We start from the raw sequence: 27,189 nt of genomic DNA, 5'->3' as shown, positions 1-27,189 counted from the left end.
TTGTTTTAAAATTTTATAATTTAGAGTACCTCAAAGGAATTACAGCAAATCTCATTACTCCATCGTTGAAACTGCAGAATTTACAAAATTTAACAGAAAATTTTGAATTTTGAGTTCGTTATTCAAATGAATGAAATCTTGCCATTTTGTTCTTGAATTTTATAATTTTGAACATTCATTATATGTTTCTAAAGGAATAAATTAGTTCTTTAAATTTTACTACTACATTGTTAAAACTATCAAAATTATAGAATTTTATAGAAATTTTTTAATTTTGAGATCGTCATTTAAATGAAATTGTTCAAAATTCTACCTTTTTTGTTTTAAAATTATTTGAAACACTTGTTGAGTGACTCTAATAAAGGAATGAGTTTACTAAATTGCATTGCTTTATTATTAGTACTGTTAAATTTACAGAACTTGATAGAAAACTATTATGAGTTTATTCTTGAAAACCTAAATTTTATAATTCTTTCTTTTGTTGTATGTTTTTTAATTTAGAACACTTATTCAATGCTTCTAAAAGAATAATTACATTTAATTTCATTGCTTTATTGTTAAAACTGAAGAATATTGTGAATATACAGGATAGAGTTTATTATTATTTTTTTAAATTCTACTTTTCTAAACTTTCGTTATGTATAACACATATTCAGTGTTTTTAAAGAAATGATTTCATTAAATTTCATAGCTATAACGGTAATACTGCACAATTTACAAAATTTAGGTTTTTTTTTATTAAAATTTTCAAAATTCTACTTTTTTGTTGTGGAACTTAATTATGAGAAACACTTGTTGAGTGTCTCTAAAGGATTGATTCCACTATATTGCATTGTCTTATTGTTATAACGCAACGGTCTTATGTAAAATATTATAGAAAACTTTGAGTTCGTCATTAAAATGCCAAATTTTAAAATTCTTCCTTTTTATTGTAAATTTGTTTAAATTAGAACACTAATGTAATGCTTTTAAAAGAATAATTTCACCAAGTTTTATTGCTTTATTGTTAAAACTGTAGAATTTAAAAATTCTAAATTTTGAGTTTGTTCTCCCAATACCAATTTTTTTGTAGAATGTTTTTTTATTTAAATTTAATCAATGCTTCTAATAAAATAGTTAGTTGAACGTAATTTTATTGTGATATCGTTAAAACTGCAAAATTTACAGAATTTAATAAAAAAAATGGGAATTTTGAGTTCGTTCTTATAATGAAAACTTCTAAAATTGTTTATTTTTGTTTACAAAATTTATGATTTATGACGATTTCACTAAGTTGCCTGGTTTTATGGTTAAAAGTGCTGCATTTGCAGAATTTAATAGAAATATTTGAGTTCTCGAATAGAAAATTTAAAAAAAATAACTTTATGTGGTTTGTCTTTTAAATGAAAATTTCGAAAAATAGTAGATTTTGTCATACGGCAGAAAAGTGGTACTTTTTGTCGAGGCGAAGCGTAGCGTTTACTGCGAGAAATAGTGGTTTCAAAGGCTTTCAAAGTTAGTGCCATACAAAATGGAAGTCTCAAATAAAAACAATCACAAAAAGTACTTTTTATGCCTAGGGAGAAAAAATGTTTTCTTGACAACGGCCGCTTTTCATTATTTATAACAAAACTTTCTACTTTATTGTCTAAAAACGACTAAAAGTAGTGACTTTTTGTGACGTTTGGAGAAAACAATTTTTGTTCTAAAGTACATTTTGAAATTTTATTAAAGAAATAAATCTACCAAATTTAATTACTTCTACTTTGAAACTACCGAACTTACTAGTTGTATAAAAAATATAATTCTATTTATTTCCGTATTTTTAAACCTTTCATCAACAATAAAGTTGATTGGATCACTTAAAAATCCTTACATAGTTTTTAATTTTTTTTTAATTTGAATCATAAAACAAAAAATTAGAAGTAAAAAATAACAAAGGTAAACATTGTTATAAGTGTATATTTATTAAAACAATTAGAACAAAACAGAAAGTTAATTAAATAGGAAAAATAATTGTCTTGCATGTTGAACAATTGTATTAAAAGCACGTGTCCACCGATAAAAATTATCTTATGTTCATATTTAAAAGTGTTTTTGTATTATTTCACATATTTTGCGGCAGTTTTTTCAAATAAACAGTTGGTGCCAATGCTACCAATCCACAAAATAAAATTTGATTTCTTCGAATTGTACACAAAAACTTAATTTGGATGCACGGTTTTTATGATTTCAATAGAATCAGAATCAGTTTTATCTAACCGTGCACGTACCAACAAACTGATTATCTCTAAATTCCTATTAAAAAGTGTATTTTTACCATTGGCACCAACTTTATGTAGATATTAGAGATTTAAATTATATAACGTAAATATTTTTTTATTCCTCTGCTTCCTCGACTTCTTCAGCTTCTTCAGCCGGTGGAACATCTTCACTTTCAGGTGCAGCTGATTCTTCAGCAGGAACATCGTCGGCAACTTCTTCACTTGGAACTTCAGTCACACCGGCATCCTCTTGCGGTTCTGTGACTTCTTCCACAACTGGCTCAGCTTCTTCAGCTGGCGCTGCGCTCTACAATGAAATTATTTTTACAAGAATTTTTTCCATTTAGTTTTTCATACCTGTTCAGTTTCTTCTTGAGCTGCCGCTGCTAATTCAGCTTCTTGTTTGGCTAACTCAGCCAATTCTTGTTCTTGCCGTTCTAGTTCAGCTAGTTCAGCTTCTTGGCGGGCAAGTTCCGCTAGTTCAGCCTCTCTTTGGGCTTTTTCTTTCTCTTCTCTTTCTTTACGTTCAATTTCAGCACGCTCGGCTTCTTGTCTTGCTAATTCCGCAAGTTCTTCCGCCTGTCGTGCCAACTCCGCTTCTTTTTCTTCTTCGGCTTGTCTGGCGATTTCTTCTAGGCGAAGGAGTTGTTTACGTTCTTCTTCAGCTTTCGCTTCTTCTTCCAGACGCCTTTGCTCCTCCTGGCGAAGTCTTTCTTCTTCCTGTTGGCGGGCTTTTTCTATTTCAGCCTGTAAGAGATAAAATTGTTCTTCATCTCAAACTGTCAAATTGTATTGATTTTACCTGCTTTGCAAGTTCCTCTTGACGAGTCTTCTCTGCTTGTCTCTCTAGGTCCGCTGCACGTTCTGCAGCGGCTTGAGCTGCAAGCTGTTCTTGACGCGCTAGTTCGGCTTTTCTTGCGGCTTCAGCCTCTGCTTCTTTTTTGGCTTGAAGCTCCTTCCGTGCCTTTTCTTCAGCTATGGCTCTGTTAAAATGCAATGAGTTTATGACTACAAAACTGTGATGCATACTTTTCTTCAGCAAGTCGGGCTTCTTCCTTTAACTGCTTGGATTTCAAAGCGGTATCGACTTTAGGAAGAGGCTTGTCATCAGTTTCATAGATTTTCGCAAGGCGGGCTGCTCTTGCTTCCCTCAAATCTTTAATTTCTTGACCGACGGGGTCTTCAATGGGTTTGTGCACCGAGAAGATTCTCGATGGACGACTTGACGACAAGGGAACTGCAAACGTGCGAAAAAGTTAAAAGGGGGTTGTGGACTTTTGGAACGAAGCAGTAATTGTCTAATATTGTGAAATTAAACATGTAAAAGTCATTAGACAAGTACAATCTTTACAAGCTAGAGAAGTTAGAATATTAAAAGTTTCAGTTTAGTTATTGTGATTATTTATAATTTTTTGTCTTAAACTTACGTAAACGATGCTTTTGGTGTCCGTCGCTCCACGCCATGGATTTTACAGGCTTTATTTACGGTAGTTTGTTTAAAAGACTTAATTTATGGTTAGCAAAAAATCACCCATTATTGCTAGAAATAGGCAATAATAAAAAATAAATAAAAATATCAAAAACGTATAGTGTGACCCTGAAAGAGACTACAAGAGATATTTCGCATAACAGCAAGAGTTTGTTAAGAAGCAACTAAATAAAACAAGTTATGATAAAATAAAATTTATTTATTGAACATAACATAAAAAAGTAAGTAAGTACATGGAAAATAAGTGTCCTAAAGTCACAGTAGCAAAGTTAATGTGTGCTTTCTAACACAGGTCTGCAATTGGGTTTGTATACAATTTTTTGTACATGTTTCTTTATTAGTGTTGTAATTGTGTACTTACGTTTTATTTTATCAAAACCTACAATTTTGATGAAATTTAATACGGACCTGTGTACAGTATACAGTGTGTTCTGTGTGTACAAAAAAGTGGAATTAACAAGCCAGTTTAGGCAGTGATCGTGCTTTAGAAACCTAAAAGATTAATAAAAATCGTTTTTCAAAGCGAAATCGACAATGACGTTAATAAAACCAACTTCCAAGATCCATTTTAAAACAAATTTCAAATCTCCAACTTAAGTATTAGATGTATTATCAAACAAAATCGACTTATTTTAAGTATTAAAAAGCGTGGGATATCGTAATTGCACATATTTTTGCGTCGCGTTCAAAAAAAGGAGTCAGCAGTAGATTATTCGGTAATTTCAACAATTTTCTGTTTTTCTTCTACATTTCCAACTGCAAAGAAAAACCAATAAAATCAATAGAAGCTTGTTAGCACAAGGATTGCGAATTTGCCCATTTTAGCCGTTGATAGTGAACTGTTGATTAGGCTAAATGCGAATGTGCAATTATCAAAATTAGCAACATCTATTTTGATTTTTGAAATACTTAAATGATCATCATGCACCTTTTTTGACATTTTCCGAAAATTTAAATTTTAAATTGGAATTCTGGAAAATTTTTAATCATAATAAAAGAAATAGCCTTGGAATATTCCATTTTACAAAATCTTGGAATATTTTGCGCTAACATCTGCTCGAAAATTATCCGAAATCTTGGCCAGATATTTATAAGATGTATCACACGTGTAATAAAATTGCATGCAATTCTAATTCTGTTTTAACTTGAAACCTTGTTTTGTGTCTTTAGTTGTTTAAATTATTCTCTTCCAGTACAATAAAATTAAACGAAAAGGAATGTGTTTACTCTGCCGGAAAGAGTGTTCGAAAGTGTTCCAACAACTGGAGCACGTGTCAAAAAATGTCAAAAAAAAATTAAACAACTATTTTGAAATATCTGGCAACTCCGTGTTGAACTATAATTATGTAGCGGACTAAAAATATGAAATTTAAACAGGATCTGCAATTCGCAGGTGTTGGTAATTTTTTCGCATAAAAAATATGTTTTCATTTACGATCATTTGATGATTAGCTTAAAATTAGGTTCGAGGCAGTTTAATACTGACTATATTACATTTGTGGGGGCAAAGTGAGCCCTGAAATGAACTGTCAATTTAAGTTTTGACAATAATGTTTGTTTCGTTGTAAAAATTCAGTTTGTTTGTCAAAGAATTTAATGATTTTTATTATTGATTCATGTTAATATTTTAACTTGTACACAAAATACACTGACGTAAAATCATAATCATCATAATCACTGTCTTCTAACTTGTTTGTTTCTATATTTTTTAATACATTTTTATTAATAAAAATTTGTCGTACTGTTTCAGTAACTCGCATGTTATGGGCCTTTATTTGCTCGGTTGATTTGTTCCACTACTTCTATGAGTTTTGAAAAATAAGTTAAAAATGCTTTTCATTTTATAGCTTACGAAGTGGAGCAACATCTATCTTTTGGTTTTGGATGAGTTCCAACTGACTACATTTCTTTGGGGCCATTCTTTGAATTTTTGACAAATTAAAATAGTTTAAACGATTTTGTCTTTACTTATGATCTTATTTAAAGAGCTTCGTCCAATTAGGCTTCTTCAGTCGTTAATATTTCAATGCAAAGTTTTTTTTTTATCCGACGATGTATTTTTAAAATGTTGGAAACTATGCCAACTCGGAATATGCGTCAATTTCATTCATAACGTTGAATTTTTTTATAAAACTTTAATTTACGTTTTCGCTTTTCAGCTATACATTTGTGGTCATGGAGTTTACGATGTCAAAATATTGTAAAATTAAATTTTTTGTTATAAATTGCCCAAAATTTCAAGACCGCTTCAGTATTTTTTAGTGCACGCACTTTTGATAGAATGAAAAAATGGAGAAAATGAAGAAAATGGAGGAATAAAGGAAGTAATTTAAGAAACGTGTGTTATGTTTGTGTGCTTATCTAGAACAAGTACAGGAAAGTTTTTCTCTCAATAGTGTCGCGCCATATAGATACACTTTAAGTTTTGTTCTTATTTTAACTGTCAAAAAATAACATTAATGCCCGAAATTCCGTGCTCGCAATTTTACTAAAATCCAATGTTATTAGTTCATTTTTTTTTGTCGTGAGCTATTACTTTTACTACTATTACTTTCAAAATTGAATTCAAAATAAAAGAGTTGTTAAAATTAGTCGAGAATTCAGAAAATTTTGGAAAAAAATCGCTAAAATTTGACGAAAACGGGCGTTTACACTTGGCAAACAAGCTAATTCCCGTCAAATGAAAAGTTTTATACGCACAATTACAACAAAACAGTTTCGTTACTATAAGAACTAAAGTACGCCTTACAGTAACAAATTTTCTGAAGTTATCAAATCAGCAGGTTGTAACTACCGTACTGGAATCGATTATTTATTATTGATAGAGCTTGAAAAGAATTACTTAGGTATATTCGCACAAGTGGAAATATTGGTATTTCGATTGAATCGTTTCTTAATTTTTATGATTACGATTGTGGATCAAAATGAGAGCGACGTACACTTTTGCTCATAAAATTTTGGCCTAAGTCGACCGTTAAATGGGAAATGACCTTTATGTTTCTCATGAACCGTCAACATTGAAGTTTTGAAACGACAACCATAATGACATTAAAGTATGATTCACATGAGTTTTTTTTGCCATAACATATTCTTACATGAAAAAAAGTGCTTATAAAGTAATGATTTTTTTTTATTTAATATAGGCAATATTGGGTCCAATCACCTTTGAAAAATATTGCTTTTGTAATTTCTGACTTATTCAAGAAGATTCTCTGATTATAAATTTGGCCATGCGGTTTGAGAATGTTGTTTGTCGGTGTTAAAACAGCAGTTTTCGATTTTTTTTGAATACAATTTTTCCTCATTAAAAAAAAATGCACCGTTGCCGGCTCGGACAGTGAAGGTTTTGTTTAGTGTGGCGTGAATGAATTTTTAAAATATTTATGACCACTACAGATCATTGTTTTTTTTAGGATGAATTTAGCTACAAACATTGGCAGACTCTTGTGCGACGTAAAACGCTAAAATTACGTCATGTATTGTAATAACATAAAGATGAAATCTATTTAAGAAAACAAAGGCTTCGAAAATTAAAATTTGTTGGTACTCCTGCCTATAACGTGAAACTAACTCTAGAAATTTGACAGTTGAGGTGATAAAACTTAATAAATAGCAGTGTTACCAACGCAAAGTCAATTATATTAATGTAACAGCCAACGAGGTGTGACTTGGAGTAATTCTGGCAATGATTATGACAGTTATGATTATGATGTTATGAGAACAAAACAGAAATAGTAAGCAGGAGCAAAAAGTGTGGGGAATAAAAGAGGTCATGAAAATGTTTGGGCTGCTTTGACGACACTTTAAAACATCAAAGAAAAGCAAAATGTAAAACAGTTCCAAAGGAAAAAATCTTCCAGATTTCTTCAGGCTGCATGATGACCACATGAAATGACATGCATACACATAACCGGGTGTCTCAAACTCAATTATATGGATATTTTATTAATAAATCTACTACTGCATACAAATACATTCTAGTTTATTTACAATGAGGTATTAAAGTATAATTTATTTAGACGTGTAATGAGTATTAAGAATAGTGGATTTGTTATGTCCGCGAATGTAGTGTTAGGTGCTACCTCTAACTAAGCGTGCATATTTAATTCTTTCTAGGAGCTGAATTTTAAGCTTTTCTTTTATACCTTCTTTGGGATGTGCTTTTTCTTCTCGAAATTTGTTTATATAATAGCTTAACAACTGGATATCATTTCTTATTGCATCCTCATAAATCGTCAATGGACGACGACGACTGTAGCTTTTGTCCCCTGCATATGAGACACACGATAGATGACCTTGGCCTGTGGTAGTCAAACTCAAGGTAAGTCACACAGTCACACAACACAGCAATTTTGTTAATGCCTTTGAGCACTACCATTCAAAGCGCCAAAGATGGTGCAAGCTGCTCGACGATGAGTTTCGTTCCATTTGAAAGAGTTGGTTCGATTCACCGGTGAAGTGCAGGATTAAAAGTGCTGTTATCTTGCTTAGGGAACGATTGATAGCTACTTTATTCTAAATTGACTATGATTTAAGGAAAATATGACAGAAAGAAAACACAAAACAATAAAAAGTTACATAAATGACGATTTTCTTTATATCAGCGCTGAAAATGTTCTGTAAAATGTGACCAATAAAGCGTTTTTAGTAACCAGTCTTGAAAATAGGCTTCTGGACGCCAGCATATTGTTAAATCAGTTTCTGAACATAGTACTTCATAACTCCTTTCTATGCATATCAATTGAGAAAACATACGCCCCTAAATGTTGTATGAGTATGAGAGAGATAGAGAGATCGACATTACTCGTAGCTTTTTGGTACACTGGTTTGTGACCAATTGTGCACTTAGGTAGGAGTCATGACGTCACAAATCTGACCGTAGAGACACGTATTCAAATCTCCATTATATAAACTTTTTTCTGGCATAAATCACGTATAAATATATAAATAAGTCCAGTAGCCTATTAGAACAAGTTTAGCTCCGTAATGTACAAAAAAAAAAATTGGAGACAAAAATTTTGGGTTGTGTATGAAATAAAAACCAAAAACAACAGAAACTTGATGTGTTTTCCTTTTCAATTCTAAATTATTCGAAAATGATTCTGGGATTGATTGTTAGCCACTGTGGTAATTTTTTTCTTTTCTCTACTGTTACTACAAGATCCTATCTATTACTAAAATGTTTGTTAGAATACTGATGATTTATAATACTCCACTATTTGTAGAAACCACATTTATTAGTTCAAGTTTCAGACTACAGTTTGTCGAACAGCTGTTATATGAGCAAATATAAGCAGATAGCGTAGAAGCAAAAATATCACAAAACTTTTCGAAACTCACCAATATACTTTTTAACAGGTTCCGTGTAATATGTAGCGTATTGAATTTTTGATGTCGGTGATACTGTCAGTAATTTGTGGATGTAAGTGTCATTGCTGTATTTAGCTGGTAGAGACTTGAAATCCCCGTATCTGTAAAATACATTCAGTTACACATAAAGAAGTTTATAGTTGAGTAAATAAAATAAACCACTACGAGATGTGTGATATAATGTATGTAATGTTCCACGGGATTGCGAAACATACATATAAAAATATCATGGGAATTGGGATTTTATTTTTCCCTGTTCTCCCAAACTTTTAAATTAAATTCGGCTAATGAAGGATTGTGCTTTAGGAGATTTTTAAACTGAGAGCTATTAGTCAAAAAATCAAGTTACAAAATGTAAAATTTAAAATTTTCCGTTCGATATTTCGATGGTTGCATAACTGACCAATGATGTGATTGGATAATGTTGCTTTGTGTCTAAATTACTTTTTTTACTAGAAATATGCGATTCCAAAGCAAATTTATTATATCTGGCACTTTCCACGCACAGGTAACTTTAAAAAGTAAGTTTCTATAAAATTTCGAGCGGGAGTTTTTCATGTTAGGTATTAGTCAATGTTCAACAATTCGTGGAACGCCCGGTACAATTAAAAAAGAAGAAAATAATTTGAACAAGATTAAAGCAGTTTTAGTTTTGATTTAAAAAATAATTGAATCCTGTGGGAAAGTGATTTGGGTTGCAAATAAAAGACGCAACTTAACTTGTAGAAATACTTGGTACACATTGGATTCGTTGTTTCTATAAATAGATATTATATGTATATGGTTAGAAATTTCTTATTGGATCGGATGCTTGTCAAAACTTAAATTTAATTCAATAAATCTTTGTTTAGCTAACAATACTAACATTTTTTCATTTTTGTAAACATTTGTTTCACTGGCATTTTGCCGTATTCTGGACTCCAATTCTTAAATAGGTTGCTGTAAATGTTTTTCCTAATTTGTATTTTAAACATTCCTAAGTTGCTATGGAAACAAAGCTATTCTAACATTCCTTATCGAAATGGATATTCAAGCACTGAAAACAAATACAAAAATAGCGAAAATAGCTTTGCTACAAGAACAAATTAGGAAAAATAGTATAAAAACCTCGTTCATAAGGCCATTAAGGCACTCATCCATCATAAAACTCGCGGCTTTGCCGCTCGATTTATAAACTTGTTTTCATAATGTTTTAATATACTATTTTGCCACCGTTTTTATGGAAAATTACTTTAACAACAAATTAGTTTGGCCGTTGCAAGAAGTTTTAGATACTATTTTTCCTTTTATTTTAAATTTCAGTTAAGCTAGTATTGAAATTGGAACGAAATAAACTTTATTTTTAAACAATTTTTAGTGACTTTTCATTCCAGCACGATTTTTAGTGCCAGAATGAAAGTCACTAAAATCGTTTAAATTGAAGCTGATTTTTGAACTATTGAATAACGTCATTCTAAAGCAGTAATATAGAAAATGCATTTAGTTTTTTATAGACGATAATTTTTGAACTATAAAACACGCGTTGTCTTTAGTATACAGGGCGTTAGGTAATATTACGGCGATAGCGAAAGGAGTGATGGAGGCAGCCGTGAAAAGTAATGTTCCGAAGTTTTTTTCGGGTTTTCTTGTACCGTTTAACAGCGTTTAAGAGTTCAATATTTTTTTAGGCAGCAATTTGAGGTCGTAGAAAAAGTGTAGTATGTAACACGTTTATAAATCACATTTAACACCCGTACTTTAATTACTCACTCCGATCGTGTCTTAATAATTAACTTGTGACTAAAGGCACGTTTATACAACTTGTTACTTGTTAATATACTATTTTATAAAGAATTAGGAAGACAAAAATTTAACAAATGATTATTACTCACACTAATTAACCAATTTTAGAAAAAAAAATGTATTGAAAAAGTGAAATTTATTGTGGAATGGCCTTCTGATTCCGAATCTGAAGTCCGTTTTGTTCAATCATTCAATTTTTGGAAAAATAAGAGTATGTTCCAAAAACACGCTACTTTTAGTGATTTTTATATAAAATTTTGTATGTACTCGTATGTCAAGAATTATTACATCGATTTTTAATTTTTATGCATCATTGCAAAAACCGAAATCTTGTCTTTTATACGCGCTGACAAACGCATTGCTATCTCTTACTCTTGGTTACAAGACAAAAACATTGAAACATTAAAAAAAATGCAACTTTTTGTTATTTTCTGGCAATTTCATTAAAAAATCGATGCCATATTGTTTACAAAATCGTAATTTCTAAGCACATATTAAGTTTTATAAATGACTTTTCCGACGATCGTTTTTTAATGTTTAAATTAACAAAAAATGTATTTTTAAAAATTGAACGTTAATGCGCGTTGTAGGAGACTGCAAGTAATGCGACAGTTATGTTATTATCTCGACAGCGTGGCAGCTAGCTTGGCAGTGAATTTTGATGGTCAAAAAAATTAAAAGTTTGAGGATGTTTGGTTGCATAATCAATTTTATTAATATTTTTCTAAATAGCTTTTGGCGATTGTCGAGGATCGTCGGAAAAATATTGTAACAACACGTGCTCTAATGGCGACTAACAATCTCGGCAATTTTTAATTTCACACGCTTCTTACAGTCGCTCGTGTAATTAAAATCCTTTGAACCTTAATCGCTATCATTACACAACTTGTTGGTTAAATAACTACTAATGCTCTCACAGCCCTGAATAACGTTGCTGTCTCTCCAAAATCTAAATTTACTTTGAACGTTTGACCAGTGACGACATTATTGTACACTTTTCCAACCGCATTAGAAACCGTTGCAAAGATAATGAATCATGTCAAAACCTTTTATTATAGATATTTACATAACAAGTACGGAAAGTGACCAATTTCGCACGAGTGTAAATGTAGATGCACGAGACGCCAGCCGAGTGCAGATATTACACGAGTGCAAGAAAGACACTTTCCGACGAGTTATGTACACTATTTTTCCTACGACCTTTCATCATCAGGAAGAAACCATAAGTTTCGACAATAGTTCATTTCTTATCTATTCTAAATGTCATTTTTCTACAACCTCATAAAAAAGTGACGTATGCCACATATTTAGATGGTTTATGTTTTGGTACATCCATTTCTGAAAGTAAAAGTCACTAGTGTGATATGAATATATCCGCAAAGACCTGTCCAAACTGATTTGTCAAAAACGACCTAACCAATTCATTTTTATCATTATGCATGTAACAACATTGCATGTTGCATGACTGATTTGTCAAAAACGACCTAACCAATTCATTTTTATCGTTATGCATGTTGTTTTACAGTGAATCGTCTAGATATTTGAGACAAAAATTCAGGAGTTACATTTGTATTTGAAAATAACTGTCAATTTTGACAGGTCTGTGCGGATATATTCATATCATACTAGTGACTTTTACTTTCGGAAATGGATGTACGAAAACATCAACTTTCGGAGTCATTTAACCGTGTGAAAAATGCCACTTTCATATGGGGTCGTAAGAAAACGTCATTTTATTATCAGTTTCCCGCAAAATTGCATCAATCATTCTCATCGCGATGCGTTTAAACAAAGAACAAGATATTACTGCGTTATTTTTAATTTCCCTTTATTGACTTTAAGGTTTTAATATTAAACCCTCAGTCTTAATCATCGTCATGAAATTCCAGTAACACGTTCAAATAGAGTAGGTAACAATTACTTTATCACTTCTCTTATCGTGTTATCTAAAAAAATGCGTTTTTTTTATAAATCTAGATCTTTCAAATTAGTCGCAGTTCGGCGTCAGTTGAATTCAAACGCGTAAAATGGCAAAACTGTTCTTAGCAGCGCTTCTCTTGGTCTTGTACCATACAACAGCACAGGTGAGTCTTTTTTCCTATTTATTGCGTCTTATCACCAAACTGGGTGTTGCTTTGGACTTTGATATGATCGTCTACGTCTTTACTGATACTTCCAGGCGTACAAAGTTGCGGTGGTTGAATACTACCCCGTGGCCAACCCCAACACCACCGAGGATCATACAGACATGATGCTCAAGAATTTGAACGAATTCAGAAGTCATGCTAAAGCGGCATCGAGCCAAGGAGCCAATCTCGTGGTTTTCCCCGAGTACGGTTTGACGACAATCGTTGACACCCCTGAAGACTTTGCCATAGAGATCAACGAAAACAACAAAATAATCAAAGAGCTGAAATTCATAGCGATTGAGATGTCGCTTTACATTGTGGTAAACTTGATCGAAAAGCTTCAAGACTCGAGCAAATCGACCAAGTACTTCAACACCAACTTGGTTTTCGATAGAACTGGTAATATTGTTCACAAGTACCGCAAAATCAATCTTAACTCCAAAAACGACAAGAAGATCACTTCTGGAGAACCAAACCAACCGTTGACGTTCACGACCGACTTTGCTGTCACGTTTGGGATGTTCACCGGTGACGACATTCTTCATGACAATCCATCAAGGAGGGTACTCAACAGTACTGAAGTCACTGACATCATTTACCCCACGGCCTGGCGCAACTCTCTTCCATTCTTCTCTGGTGAATTTCCCAGAAAATTTTACTTGAAACCAACTCGAGTTTCTAGCTCTCAGTGTCCAACGCGGGTACTCCTTGGCGTATGGTGTTAACCTCCTGGCGGCTGACCACGGAAAACCTGCTGCTTCTATTGGTGGTAGCGGGATTTACCTCTCCTCTGGAAACTCCGCGGAGCTTTACATCAGCAACTCGCCCAGTAGCAAGCGACTTGTGCAAGATGTTACAAAAATTTTGAAACGTGAAGACAGAACGATGTGTAGTACTATAGCACCTCAAAGACTTCCTGGGTCTTTGAGGAAAACCAACGTCACAAACTACCCCGTTCTGAGAGCCTTCAAATCGAGCGATTTCAAAGGAAAGGACGTGGATCTGTCTCAGAAGGAATCAAAATACGACATTTGCTACGACGACTTCTGCTGCCGCTTTGATATATTTTTGAAGACCACCAGTGTGTCAAGTTCAGACTTCTACAAGTAAGACAAAGGAAAGTAAAGTCTTTTCTAATATTTTTTTAGAGTTGTAGCCTTCCAAGGTTTGATCACGCTCGACGACACCGAGCACAACGTCCGTATCTGCAGTCTTCTGGCTTGTGAAGACAGTTCTATTGACAGTTGTGGAAACAAACGAGACAGTATCGGCACAAGATTTACGGAGATTACAGTTAGAGGAAACGTGAAGAACGAAGACGGGACCTTCTACGTCCCGTCAACTCTAGACACGTATTTGCTGCCAATCCGCGACACAACTTTCTGTAACACGCAGAATGCAACAAACTCAACTTATGTGCAGTTGACCACGTTACAGTCCAAAGAAAACGTCATTGCTTTTGGTTTCATTGGAAAGACTTCTTCCGCGGCGTCCATCCAAGTCTTGGGGCTCTTCTTCCTGACAGTTCTAGCTAAGTTGATCGCGCTATAGTCACTAAATTGACAATAAATTGTAACAGTTAAGTAACAGTTAAGTTAATTGAAATGTTTGTAGAGTTGTAACTTCAAATGAGTTTGGCGATATCAACTCAATTTTTCTTCTAATTTTATATTTGACTCGTTTGCCGAAAAATAGGTGCCGACTTTCAAAGTATCGGTTTAGATGGCTATGTATGTAGTTGTCATTGTGAAAAATATTGGTTTCAACTGTGTTTCAACGAGTTTCAAAGTTAAGACCGTGCAAGTGCCATACAAAATGTAAGTCTCAAATAGTAACCGTCACAAAGTGTTTTTATGTAAACGAGCACTTTTCATTATTTATAACAAAATTGCTTACATTACTGTCTAAAAACCCTTATTAAAAAAGACTTTTTGTGACGTTTGGAGAAAATAGTACAATGGGTGGAGTGAATATAAGTGTAGTAAACGCCTTTACTTACAATTCTCTACTAAACACTTAGAAAAGAGTGAACAAAATTTAAGGTTTAGCTTAATCTAATAAATTGTAGTAATTAGTTTTAGATTGATCTAGTTTTTCCAGCCAACGCTTAAAATATGTGAATAAAAACAAGTTAACACTGATAATTTTAAGCAATAACTGTAAATTTTTGTAGCATGCCTTTGTCTATGCTAAAAATTAAAAGTTGTTTCAGTTTTGACAGTTATGGCAGTGTTTATGCCCGTTAGACAACCAAAACATTATTATGAAAGAACTTCTTGCAGACCCAGCGAATTATAAAAAGCTATATCAATTTTCCGAAAATACAGTTATGTGGTTAGCAAACCATTTCTTAGGGGAGAGTGATGAACGCGAGGGGGTGCACTGACGCCCAAAAAAAAGATGGAAATATTTTTACGATTTTTGAGTGATCCAGGTTTTCAAATGAGTATTGGTCGCGAAGAAGGTGTGCAAAACAGTTAGTGCTGTATTAACGAAAATATCAGAAAAAGCACATTTGTGGGTGAAATTTCCAACAGGTCGTACCATGGACGAGCAGCACCAGATATGGATTACAAAGTATCAGTTTCCAAGTGCAAGAATCGGTCATTCGTACAATAGTACAATAGTACATACAGTATGACTTACATAATTTTACCACAATGACGAACTTTAAATGCAACCCCTAATTAAGAAATGTGAATTTTTGTGTAGTTTGGACGTAGTCAAATTTAAAGACTATTTTGATTTTAACTAAGAAATTGAGAGAGTTAGGCCATATTACATCAAAATTCTACTATAAATAAACATCATACCGACTCTTTCATCAATGGATTATTCTTTAATACAAGAAAAAACTAATTAGACGTTTTTCCTGTAGAGAATTTACCGATTTACAAAGGAGCAATTTGAAAACTTAAGGTGGCTCGGGAGTGACAAAAATCCTTTTTTTCGCTTTTTTGCCACTTTTTTTTCAAATAATATCAACTTGTTATACATCAAACTGTGTATTTTTTCAATTTGTAGGGAGGATGTTATGTAATAACTTGGTTCACTTTTTTATAACAATATAAGAGCAAAAAAAAACGTGTTTTTTTCGCTTTTTTACTATTTTTTGGCTATTAATTTTAAACTAATATGGACATGTTTTACATCAAAATGTGTATTTTTTTATTTTGTAGGAAGGATGGTATGTTATAACTTGGTTCAGTTTTTTGTATGGTAATTAAAGCAAAAAAACAGGTTTTTAACCATGTTTTTTCATAATTTATACCCTAAATCTTCATAGAATGTTACAAAAATTTGTAGGATTTGAATGGGATAAGTTAGATACCTGTAGTGGATACATTCATTTTTATTTATACAAGCAACTGTTTTTCTACTAATCGCAAAATGCTAATTTGAACTGAAATTAACAAAAAATGTTGATGATGCTGATGAGCCCACAAGTTTGAGAAAATGTGTCATTCCGCAGGAATATCAGTAGTTTAAAAAAAAAAAAATCAGCATTGCGTAACTCGCTTTGCTGATGACCAATCACATCACAGTCGCATTTTGCATTTGGTGCTTACAAAAACTGTTTGCAAAAAAAATGAGGTTTAGTTCGTTAGAGTCGTAAAGTAGTGAGAATAATCCTGTTTATGTAAGTACTGCATGTTGTGTCATTTTTTAGACATTTTAGACAAGTTATTGACTGTTATTGGTTTTGCACAAATTATAAATTACCTATAAAATGCAATAATTACGAATAATGAAAAATTTTACCTATTTAAGGGAGTGATAGGCCATGATCTGATTCTAGGTACGGGAAGATGAACTTGTTTCAAAAGAGACGCCGTCTGTGCTCGAATTAGCCTCGTTTCATCATCAAAAATCTGAAATTGTCATAAATTATTATCTGATATTACACATTAAAGTGCACTAAACTAAAATAATCTGTACCTGTAACACTAAGTTAAAATGGAATTAGTCGGTTTATTTATTAGGAATATTATTAATAATGCTAATGCCTTGAATGAACAGCATTATTTAACAATTATTTAAAGAAACCTGTTAAATAATATAGGAGTAATTATTTAAAAGATTTCCATTCGTTTACTAGCGCTAGTGCTAGGATCAAATATCAAATTATTTGGATTCTTACTTTTAAAATACAATAATAAACAAAGCAATAATGTACTTAATCGTGTTTTTAATTAATTTAGTAGAATATAAAAATATAAGATAATTTTTTTTCGATTCGAAGTAAAAATAATAACTATTGGTTTAATATGAGGTGCGGTAATAGTAGAAATTTTATATACACTGCATATTCACCTTAGTATACCTGAAATCTAGTTTTTTTTCTATGTCGAAATTTTAATAAACCACTATAAAATCAAAACTTTAAATAATAACTATTTTGTGTTAAAAAATCATATTGGAACAAACTTCATTTTTAATCGATTTTTGTGACTTTAATAATGGCTCATTTCAATACGATTTTTGGTGTCAGAATAAAATCAATTAAAATTGTTTAAGAATTAAGCCGTAAATAGTATCTAAAACTCGTTGCAAAAGTTAATTCCAGCACTTCGCTCGCGGCTCGTCCGAATTTCGAACTCGTGCAGGAATATAGCCTATTCTGCAGCTTGTTTTGAAATATACTGTTCTGGTTGGGTGTGTTTTTGCCAGCGTTTTATCAAATAGTTCGAATAATCGAATTTAAATTTTATTATTAAAATACTACTCCTATTAATTTTGTAACGATCTTTGATACGATTTTTTTAAAAACGATTTGGCCTATTAAATATGTAAAAAATAACCACGTGTAAGAATTCCAAATAAATTTGAGTTCATCCCAACACTGAATGAGAGTAACATTTTATAACATAGATTTTATACTTACATTCGAAAAATATCTGAAATAATAAGGAGATTGATTTAATATTGAGCTATAGCAAAGAGGCAAATATTTTGACCAATAATATGATCGTCTTGGGGACCAACTGTCTAAAAACACATATCTCGAAATGGGGTTGTACCAAGAATAACAAATTGGAGAGTGATATCCACCACGATGATGACAATAATAACACTTAATTGCGTTATCAAGACTATAAGTCCGTGGTCGAGTATCTACATATTTGTAATAGTGGTAATTATTGAGCCACCTGTAATATGAACCATAAAGTCGAACAAGTGGGTCGATACTCTGGAAATAAATTTTATTTCGTTATGGATTTAAGTTTGTTAGTGATTGAAACAAGAATAGTACAGTTAACTTTAATGCAAGTAATTCCAAATTATGCTTTACGCTACAGATGCTAGTGGAGCGGTCTTTTCTCTATTCTGCTTTAATTTATATTCTCTACCCAATGAAAAGAAATCTTGTATTTGTGTACATCTGTAGAATATACATATTATTGTGTATGCTGCTTCTGGCGAGTATACTGAAATCGATACATCAGTTTAGACTAATATTTTTCAAGTTTTATCAAAACAGCCAATGTTAAAACCGCAGTTTTTGTGAATATTCAGCCTGAGCGCTAAGCACATTCACAGCATCTTGATCTTAAGCGAGATTAGTATTTTGAATGAAATATGTACTTCGAGACAAAGCAGTAGTAATGTATATGTATAAAATTAAATTTGTTATTAACACATATACTTACACGTTCTAATTTATAAGATAATGGTAAATCAAGAGATCGAATTACTCGAGAAGTTGGCCAGTAAGAATGATAATAAGGAGTATAAGGAGTATAATATGGCCATATATCGTCATATGAAGTATACGGACGTGTTATTCTATAGAAGTTGTAGTAGCGAGAAGGATTATATTCAGCATGATACTTTAATCCACTGATTGGATTTCTAACATAAACGTATCTCTGAAAAAACAAATGGACATTACAAGTATTGTTTGATGGTGTTTTTGACTGCTTAATAATAATCATTATTATTGTTAATAAAGATACGACGTAAAAAAACCGCATGTCGAATTTTCATACAAATAAAAAATCTTTATAAAATACGTAACATTAAAAATGTATGCAGTGGACAAAAATGAAAATCTCTCTAGTGAAAAATTTGTTTTTTACTATTACCGCTCTTCATATTTTGTTTTATGACGAAATAGTTAGTGAAATCTGTAGTTACAAACGCAATAATATACGAGTATCATATACAGGTTGTCCGGAAAGTGGCGCACCACTTTGAAAGGGGGTATTTGGCTGGTTCTCTACCAAAAAAAAGTAAAATAAAAAATCTGGACTCTTTGTTTTTCTAGAAGAACCAAAAAAAAATAGGAAAATGACAACATTACTGAACTGATCCCTCAATAATTTAAATTTTCAGTATTCAAAGGCATAGTAACGTTGTTGGCGTTAGTCAGGTCAGGTCAGGTCAGTTCATGAACGAGTAATGTAACTAGGGTTTCATGTGAACGATGTCACACTGATCGAGATTGTTGATTCAAAAATCCTGTTAACAGTTTTCAGGCATTTCTTACAAGATTTACCCGATTTTTTTGCACCATTCCTTTGCGCCTTCATTTGAACCTAAAATTATTGCACAGAAATCGTTAATTTTTACATTAAACTTTTGCTTTTCAATCCATCATATCTCGAAAATTTTAACATTTTTTCAGTGATCTATGACATTTTCCGATGATACAGTATCACGGCGGTTCGCGACTTTCCGGACACCTGTATAGGGTGATGAAAAAAAAGCGCTCATGCTACCTATCATGTTGCAGCTAATAATTTCCTGAGCCCAAAAATGAAAACCAAAACGAAATTTGTGCTTTTATAACTAAGATAGAAGCTTTCTTTTATAATTTTCCTTTGAAAAAAAATTCATATTATAAAAAGTAACAAGTTTAAATTAATTTTGCTTTAATTTCTGAGATGGTTTAATTGAAAAGGACATGATACATGGTACTTCTACTTATGGGCACCTTTTTTCATCACCCTGTAATTCCAGTTTATCTGTTCAAGCCTAGTCAAGACTGTGTATGATTAATTATTATACAGGGTCCGGCAACACTTGTGTCCACCCCCAAAATCGTCTTTATTTTTAAAGATAAAATTTTGAAAATTTGCATACGCTCACAGTTGACAAAGCTCTAGAAGCTGACGTAAAAATTTGTTTTTTATCATTGATAGCTTTGGCGTCGCGACGCCTTAAAAATGTAATTGTTAGGTAATTGTGAGGGTTTGTGATATCAACCCCTAATTTAATTTTTTTTCAATATAAATATGTTAAAAATATCTGAGTTGTTATTTTAGATTCAATGCAAATTGGTTTCAAAATTTGAGAAAAAAATGCTGTTTTATCAAGTTAGTTTCCAAGTTTATTACGTCAAAATTGGGAACTACGTTTACACCCATCTGTCAACATCTTGTGTCACAAATGACATCTATCCTTTGGCTCGCTTTAGATTGTAACAAAAGTCTTACTTGGTGAAATTGTCACTTTGTCGATGTTAATTAACGATTTCTGGTGTCCATAAAGTGCAACATGTACGTGTTAATCAAAATTAACCTTTATAAAAGTGAGTGAAGTGACTTGTGAAATTTTGGTGTAAACGTAGATTGCCGCTGCACTGTCATAATTTTGAAAACTAACTTGATAAAACAACGTTTTTTTCGCAAATTTTAAACACAATTTGCATTAGATTGAAATAAAAACTCAGATATTTGTACCACAGTTATGTTGAAAAAAAAATAAATTCGCGAATATTTCCGCAAAAACTCAAAAATCGCTAAAAATTATACTTCTTAGGCGTCGCGACGCCAACCATACCGTGATAAAAAACAAATTTTTGCGTCAGCTTCTAGAGCTTTGTCAACTATAAGCGAATGCAAATTTTCAAAATTTTATCTTTAAAATTAAAGACGATTTTGGGGGTGGACACAAGTGTTGCCGGACCCTGTATATTTCTGGAAAATATTGTGCTTTGTATTTTAGTTACTATGCCACAATAGTTTTTTTGCATAAAACGCATCCTGAAAAAATACCGAAAACGGGAAGAAAATTGTAAAAAAATATAAATAAATTACGTATATAAAATGAAAATAATATTTTGAGTGAAGTTGTTCTTGATATGTGAAACGTGTTGCCTATACCGACATTTCCGGGTGTGATTAGATAAAATGGGCATCTAGAAAAAATCGATAAAATATGAAAAGTCTTGAAAAACTATAAAAAAATCTATTTCTAAATGAGCAATTGCAGTGAAAACTCTTACTGTTTCAATCGTCCATTTTTTGTTTTTATGGGTACCAAAATTACAAATTTATTGTCCCTCGTCGTGCATGTCTGTGTTTTGCCAAAATCAAAACGTGAAAGGATAAAATTTAAGTATGTGATATTATCAATATTTCTATTGGTTTGCATTCATTTTTTAAAATTTTGTCAATTGAGATTATCAAGAAACGTTTTATATCGTCGAAATAATTATACAGGGTGTTCTAGAACTCATGACCCAGAGAACAAGGGGAGGTGCCGACAGTATTACATATGGTAAATTTCAAAACAAAAATTGCTTAAGTTGCGAAATAGGATAAAAAATTAACAACCAATCTTGAAAGCTTATTCTAGAGGTGAAGTAAAATCCCATCCCAATTTCCTAGGCAACGAGAGAGTAATGTTCACTTGACCAATGGATGATGGTATGTGTCCATAGTTACCGATTTTCAAATTCTGTTCAGTTTTGGGATTGGCTACCGTTTTATCGTTTTAACTCAATTAATTTTTAAGCAAAAAAAAATTTGTTATGAAATTTTGGTTCAGAATTGTTGCCTCCATTAGGCCGTTTTTTCTGGATCACGAATTCTGGGACACCCTGTATAGCTTTACTTTGCAAAAGATGGAGTAATTTTTTACTCGTTTCGTATGGATGGTAAGATGGAGAAAATAAGGTTTATGCACAAAATTTATCTTGGGAGAACTTAATAAAATTGTTTAAGATACAATTGTAGTATTTAGCTTTTAGCGAGTCGGTACTAACTTTTGGAGAATTTGTAAAATGGTAGGAATATCCAAAAATTAAAATTCAAAGTTTAACATAGACAAAATGAGATTTAAAAAAAGACAAAAAACAAGATAAATATTATAAACAACTTTTCTCCCATTTTCGAGCACTATGATGTATACTGCATAAGTATGTAAATTTGATTAAACTAATATGCGATTGTAGCTGATAGCGGTCTTCAATAAAGCAATATTTGAAAAAACCAACTATTTAATTTGTGTAATAAGTAAAAATATAATATACAGGTGTAAACGAAACTTACAATGTTGTTGCGAAAATTGCCAAAAATAAACTTTACTTCAACATTTTAAAAATTCGTTTATTTCACCAAGCTCATTCTTTTTATTTGGTAAAATTGTACGTATCTGAAAATGATAATAATTTATATATAATTTATTTAATGAATAACTGGATTTACAAATATTTTCATTAGCGAAACTGGAGCAGTTCTTGAGTTTTTCAAAACGTATGAAAATTCACGTTTAACAGGTGGTTCTAATCTTAATAGTAACTATCTTAATCCTAGAACGGTTAAGTTGGTGAAACGTCATTGAAGTGTCTCTGTCATCAAATAATATTTTTTTATCGAATAAATTTCAGAGTTTTGACAAGAAATTAACAGGAGAACTCTTGAAACTGTGCGTGCTTTAAGAAATTTCTCAAAACATCGGAGCGAATTAAAAAACGTTGCTTTAATGTAACTCTTAAAGTACTGAAACACTCACTTCGTTATATACAGGGTGTCCCAAAACTCGTGACCCAGAGGAAAAAGGCTTATGGAGGCAACAATTCTGAACCAAATTTCGAAACAAAAATTTTCTAGCTCAAAAAATAATCGAGTTTAGACGAAAATACGGCAGCCAATCTCGAAGCAGAACAGTATTTGAAAATCGGACAAATACTACTATTCATTGGTCAGATGAACATTTAACTCTTGTTGCCTAGGATATTTTACTCCATCTCTAGAATAAGCTTCCGAGATTGGTTTTTAAATTTTTATCCTTTCTCAAATACTATTAAAATTAATCAATTTTTGTTTCGAATTTTATCATCGGTATTGCAGTCGGCACTCTCCCTTGCTTTATGGGCCATGAGTTTTGGGACACTCTGTATATTGATTGTTAGAAAAAAAAAGTTAACAAACTAAAATATTTTTTGAAATGTTAGATAGGAGAATAAAACACGGTAATTCGTTAACACTCTGTATACAGGGTCCGGCAACAATTGTATCCACCCCAAAATCATCTTTAATTTCAAAGATACAATTTTGAAAATTTGCATACGCTCATAGTTGACAAAGCTCTAGAAGTTGACGCAAACATTTGTTTTTTATCAGCGATAGTTTTGGCGTCGCGACGCCCTAAAAATGTGATTTTAAGCTAATTGTGAGGTTTTGTGAAATCAACCGCTAATTTAATTTCTTTTTAATATAAATGTGTTAAAAATATTTCAGTTGTCATTTTAGATTTAATGCTAATTGTATTCAAAATTTGAGGATAAAATGCTGTTTTATCAAGTTTACACCCAACTGTCAACATCTTGTGTCAAATGTCTTCTATCCTTTGGTTCGCTTTAGATTGTAACACAAGTATTACTTGGTGAAATTGTCGCTTTGTCGATGTTAATTAACGATTTTTGGTGTCCATAAAGAGCAACATGCTCGAGTTAATCAAAATTGACCATCATAAGAGTAAATGAAGTGACTTGTGAAATTTTGGTGTAAACGTAAACTTTGAAAATAAACTTGATAAATCAGCGTTTTTTTCGCAAAATTTTAAACACAATTTGCATTAGATTTAAATTAAAATCTTAAATATTTGTATTACCGTTATGTTGAAAAAATTTGAATTTGTGAGTACTTTCGCTAAAACTCAAAAATCGCAATAAATTTTACTTCTTCGGCGCCGCGACGCCAAAACTAGCGGTAAAAGAAACAATTTTTTTTGTCAGCTTCTAGAGCTTTGTCAATTATAAGCGTAAGCAAATTTTCAAAATTTTATCTTTAAAATTAAGACGATTTTGGGGGGTGAACACAAGTGTTGCCGGACCCTGTATAACTTATACCAACAAAAGATAAGTTAAACATGATTCAATAAATTTAAAATACATAGTAATGTGAGGCTTGGTTGGAAAATCATCTATAGCTATTTTGAAAGAACACAATATTTACTTCAAAACAAAACCACAAAAATAAAAACGTGTATAAAAACTGCATAAATAAATAAAAATTGAGCTAAATAATAAATAGAAATAAAATAAAAAAAATAGTTTCAGTAGAACACAATTAAATGTTTGTCACTTTTATCTTTAATAACATTTCAACTTACCACAGAAGAATCAGAATTGAGGTACCGGTTAGTTGGTGAATATGCTACCCATGGTCGAACTTTGTTTTCAATCCAATCATACTCTCGGTTAAGAATTGAAGGTCGTGTTGAATAAACTTTTGGTGGAAGAGTCACAACTGTCAGTCTTTTATGTCCAACATAAGGAACTATCCTATCGTAGGTGTGTACGACATGAACCTACAAAAAAACAAATAGCAAAAGTAAGTAATTGAAAAAACGAACTCAAAATTATATGAAGTTGGTTAATGTTGCAAATGTCGACCCAAAGTTCCAAAGTCATAAACGTTATAATTTTTATCGTGTAATTCGTTTCTGTTGCAAATGTTGCAATGACGGTGTTATGTGAATTGAGTTTTGGGGTACAAAAAACGATCGTAAAAGATCTGTCATTGTAATGTGTCGAAATTCAATTTGTTTGTTATCGTATCTGAAAGAAATTTGACTTCAGTTGGAACATCTTTAAAGGCTCGCACTAATTAATTACGTGACTTTGATACACAGCAAATTTTATGTCAATATTGACAAATGTCAATCAAGCCCGGATTAAGAAAATTAGAGGCCCTGGGCTAAATCGTAAAAGGGGGTCCATCGATAAAATTATGCAAAAAAAGCACCCTTAGCCCTCCCCTTAGTCCGGACTTGATGTCAATGGAGAGACAATGATGCCAACCTACCAAAAATAATTCATCAACATTTCAACCTAAATTGATTGTACAACTATTATTTATTTATAATATGTTTTTTGTTCTTTTGTGCAAAAACAAGTTACCAGCGGATAATCCAAATAATATAAACAAAGACAAAATAAATTCTAACAGAAATATTTACATTAATATTCCCGGATGTTCATATTGTTTTTGTACGAGATTTATCGCTTACTAGACAGATAAATCTTGAATCTAGTTTTTACGTCATATTGGCAACTGATCAAAAATGTATTACTCATCTTTTAAATTTGTAGCGAGAGAATAGTACGATCCACTTTATTTTGATCGCTTATACTTTGCTCAAATGTCAGTTTAAAAAAAACCTGTGATGATATACAGGGTGTATTAGGCAACTAGACATTTTTTTTATTAAAAAAATACTCTGTTGAGGGTCTGAAACCGTTAAAAATGGATATTTGCTCTATTTGCTCAACTGTTGTTGCGAGGCCGTTAAAGTTAAGGTGCATGTTGCAAAATCACCACTCAGATAGCTAAAAACAAAAAGTTCAGCTGCAGGCTGGTGAAATACCCTTAAAACACTGATTTTTAGAACTTAATTATAAAAAATATATAAAAGCTTATTAGTTCTGACAAATTCTTTTAGGAATAGACTTATTTAGACTAAGGGAAGTCAAAAGTGAAAAAAATAACTTGAACATTTTTTTGTTTCAATCTTTCTCTAGGCAACAGTTTTAATTCTGCACTCAACGGTGAATCGAACCAACTTTTCCGAATGGATCGAATCTTATCGTTGACTTTAACTGATAAAGGATGCATTTGTAGGCAAAGTTAACTGGCTGTGGTTTTTGAGCATTTCGAAAACTAGAAAAGGAAGTAACACGTCATATTTTTTAAGATTAAACCGGATTAAACAAACAAGTTGCACTAGTATCTATTATGAAGAATCTAAATAAGAAAGTTGACTTTGTAAATAAATGTTGCTCTCGGCCAAGTTCAGATCCTTGAGGAACACCACTTGTTACATTTAGATTGTTGTTATATTTTAGGCTCTATTAATAAGTACATACAGGTGAACCCGAATAATGTGCAAAGATTTTAACCACAATATCAGACACCGCTGTAGATAATGATTCTGTAAAAAAATCGAAATTTGAATGGGGCTAAACCCCTCCGGATTACCCGTTATTAGACACTTATGGGACTGTTTCCCAAAGACTTAAAAACTCTTCGAACAAAAAACGTTTACGTTCGCTCTTATCGGATGTGTTTAACTTTTACTTAGTAACAGATTTTAAACAGAACACATTTCAAAAACCGAATTTGGCAAAAAATGAATTTGTTTGAAATAAATGGGGTCTTCAAAAGAGCCAATCTTTATCTTGATTGGTTCGTAAGGTGAGTTTTTCAAACCCGTTTTGTGGACTAAACTGAAATTTTAATTAAAAACGAAATTATAAAAAATTACCTGAAGTTATTACAAAATATGACAAAATGCCCTCCAGGGACAATCCACAATGTCATCAATCACGCGTAAATTCAGTTTCACCCGTAAACAAAACATTTTTTATTTTATAACATTAGGTTTATCGCAGCACTTTTAAAGAAATCGCTGGCAAAGAAAATAATTATAATTTGAACAATTTGGCACTGTAAAACTCAAATTAACTTTTTGATTTAAGGGGATATCGAACAAATTTCAGTATAGGGCAAATTCAATGTATTTTTTCAAACACAATTACATAGAAATGCGGGTAAGGTACCATAAATCAATTTTGTAACCGAAGGGATAGTTTACAACTGAAGTTTTTCCATAAACACACAAAATCTTTTTGCCTGAAACAAAATTTTTTTCTTTTATTCAAACCGAATGTAGCTTTGAGGATAATCATTTCAAAATTTTGAACTTTATATCTGATGAATTAGGATTTTAAATTGTTTTAGAATAATTTAGGTGATAAATATTTGTCTCTATCATCTTTATTTTTTAAGGGAATCTTGAACAAATTTCAATATAGGGCAAATTCAATGTATTTTTCCAAACACGATTACTCGAAAACTATTTGAGTGAATTGCTTTTTGTTTTTTTGCATATGAATCTGTTCAACGTGCACTATGTTAAATGCTATATATAATTTTTGTAAAGT

General features: G+C 31.9%; 2 protein-coding genes across 6 annotated transcripts in view; one reads left to right on the top strand and one right to left on the bottom strand.

Moving 5' to 3' along the window:
- Positions 1-1,923: 1,923 nt before the first annotated feature.
- LOC148180318 (uncharacterized) overlaps positions 1,924-27,189 on the bottom strand; it is a 41,888-nt gene continuing 16,622 nt past the window's right edge. Inside the window, exons 3-12 of one of the 5 annotated variants that reach the window (XM_088050120.1) lie at positions 24,357-24,554; positions 18,665-18,883; positions 17,899-18,204; positions 16,776-16,885; positions 9,073-9,203; positions 7,878-8,033; positions 3,273-3,480; positions 3,046-3,226; positions 2,601-2,990; positions 1,924-2,550 (exon numbers count right to left, since the gene is read on the bottom strand). In XM_088050120.1, the coding sequence (XP_087906246.1) occupies positions 2,359-2,550; positions 2,601-2,990; positions 3,046-3,226; positions 3,273-3,480; positions 7,878-8,033; positions 9,073-9,203; positions 16,776-16,885; positions 17,899-18,204; positions 18,665-18,883; positions 24,357-24,554 (2,091 nt within the window). In that variant the 3' untranslated portion in view covers positions 1,924-2,358. The remainder of the gene's footprint in view (positions 2,551-2,600; positions 2,991-3,045; positions 3,227-3,272; positions 3,481-7,877; positions 8,034-9,072; positions 9,204-16,775; positions 16,886-17,898; positions 18,205-18,664; positions 18,884-24,356; positions 24,555-27,189) is intronic. The other 4 variants (XM_088050121.1, XM_088050122.1, XM_088050123.1 and 1 more) reach the window with 4 other exon arrangements.
- LOC148180319 (vanin-like protein 1) lies at positions 12,863-15,233 on the top strand. Its single transcript, XM_088037583.1, has 4 exons — positions 12,863-12,968; positions 13,064-13,649; positions 13,696-14,119; positions 14,162-15,233. Exons 1-4 carry the CDS (start codon positions 12,912-12,914, stop codon positions 14,562-14,564), a joined length of 1,470 nt encoding a protein of 489 aa, XP_087893709.1. The 5' UTR covers positions 12,863-12,911; the 3' UTR covers positions 14,565-15,233.

Source organism: Gnatocerus cornutus, chromosome 1 (assembly GCF_029298725.1).
Source record: "Gnatocerus cornutus isolate USDA-ARS CGAHR chromosome 1, icGnaCorn1.1, whole genome shotgun sequence".
In the NCBI taxonomy this organism is placed as follows: Eukaryota; Metazoa; Arthropoda; class Insecta; order Coleoptera; family Tenebrionidae; genus Gnatocerus; species Gnatocerus cornutus.
Note: the sequence above shows the minus strand (reverse complement) of the source record. Positions and strands in the feature narration are given on the sequence as shown.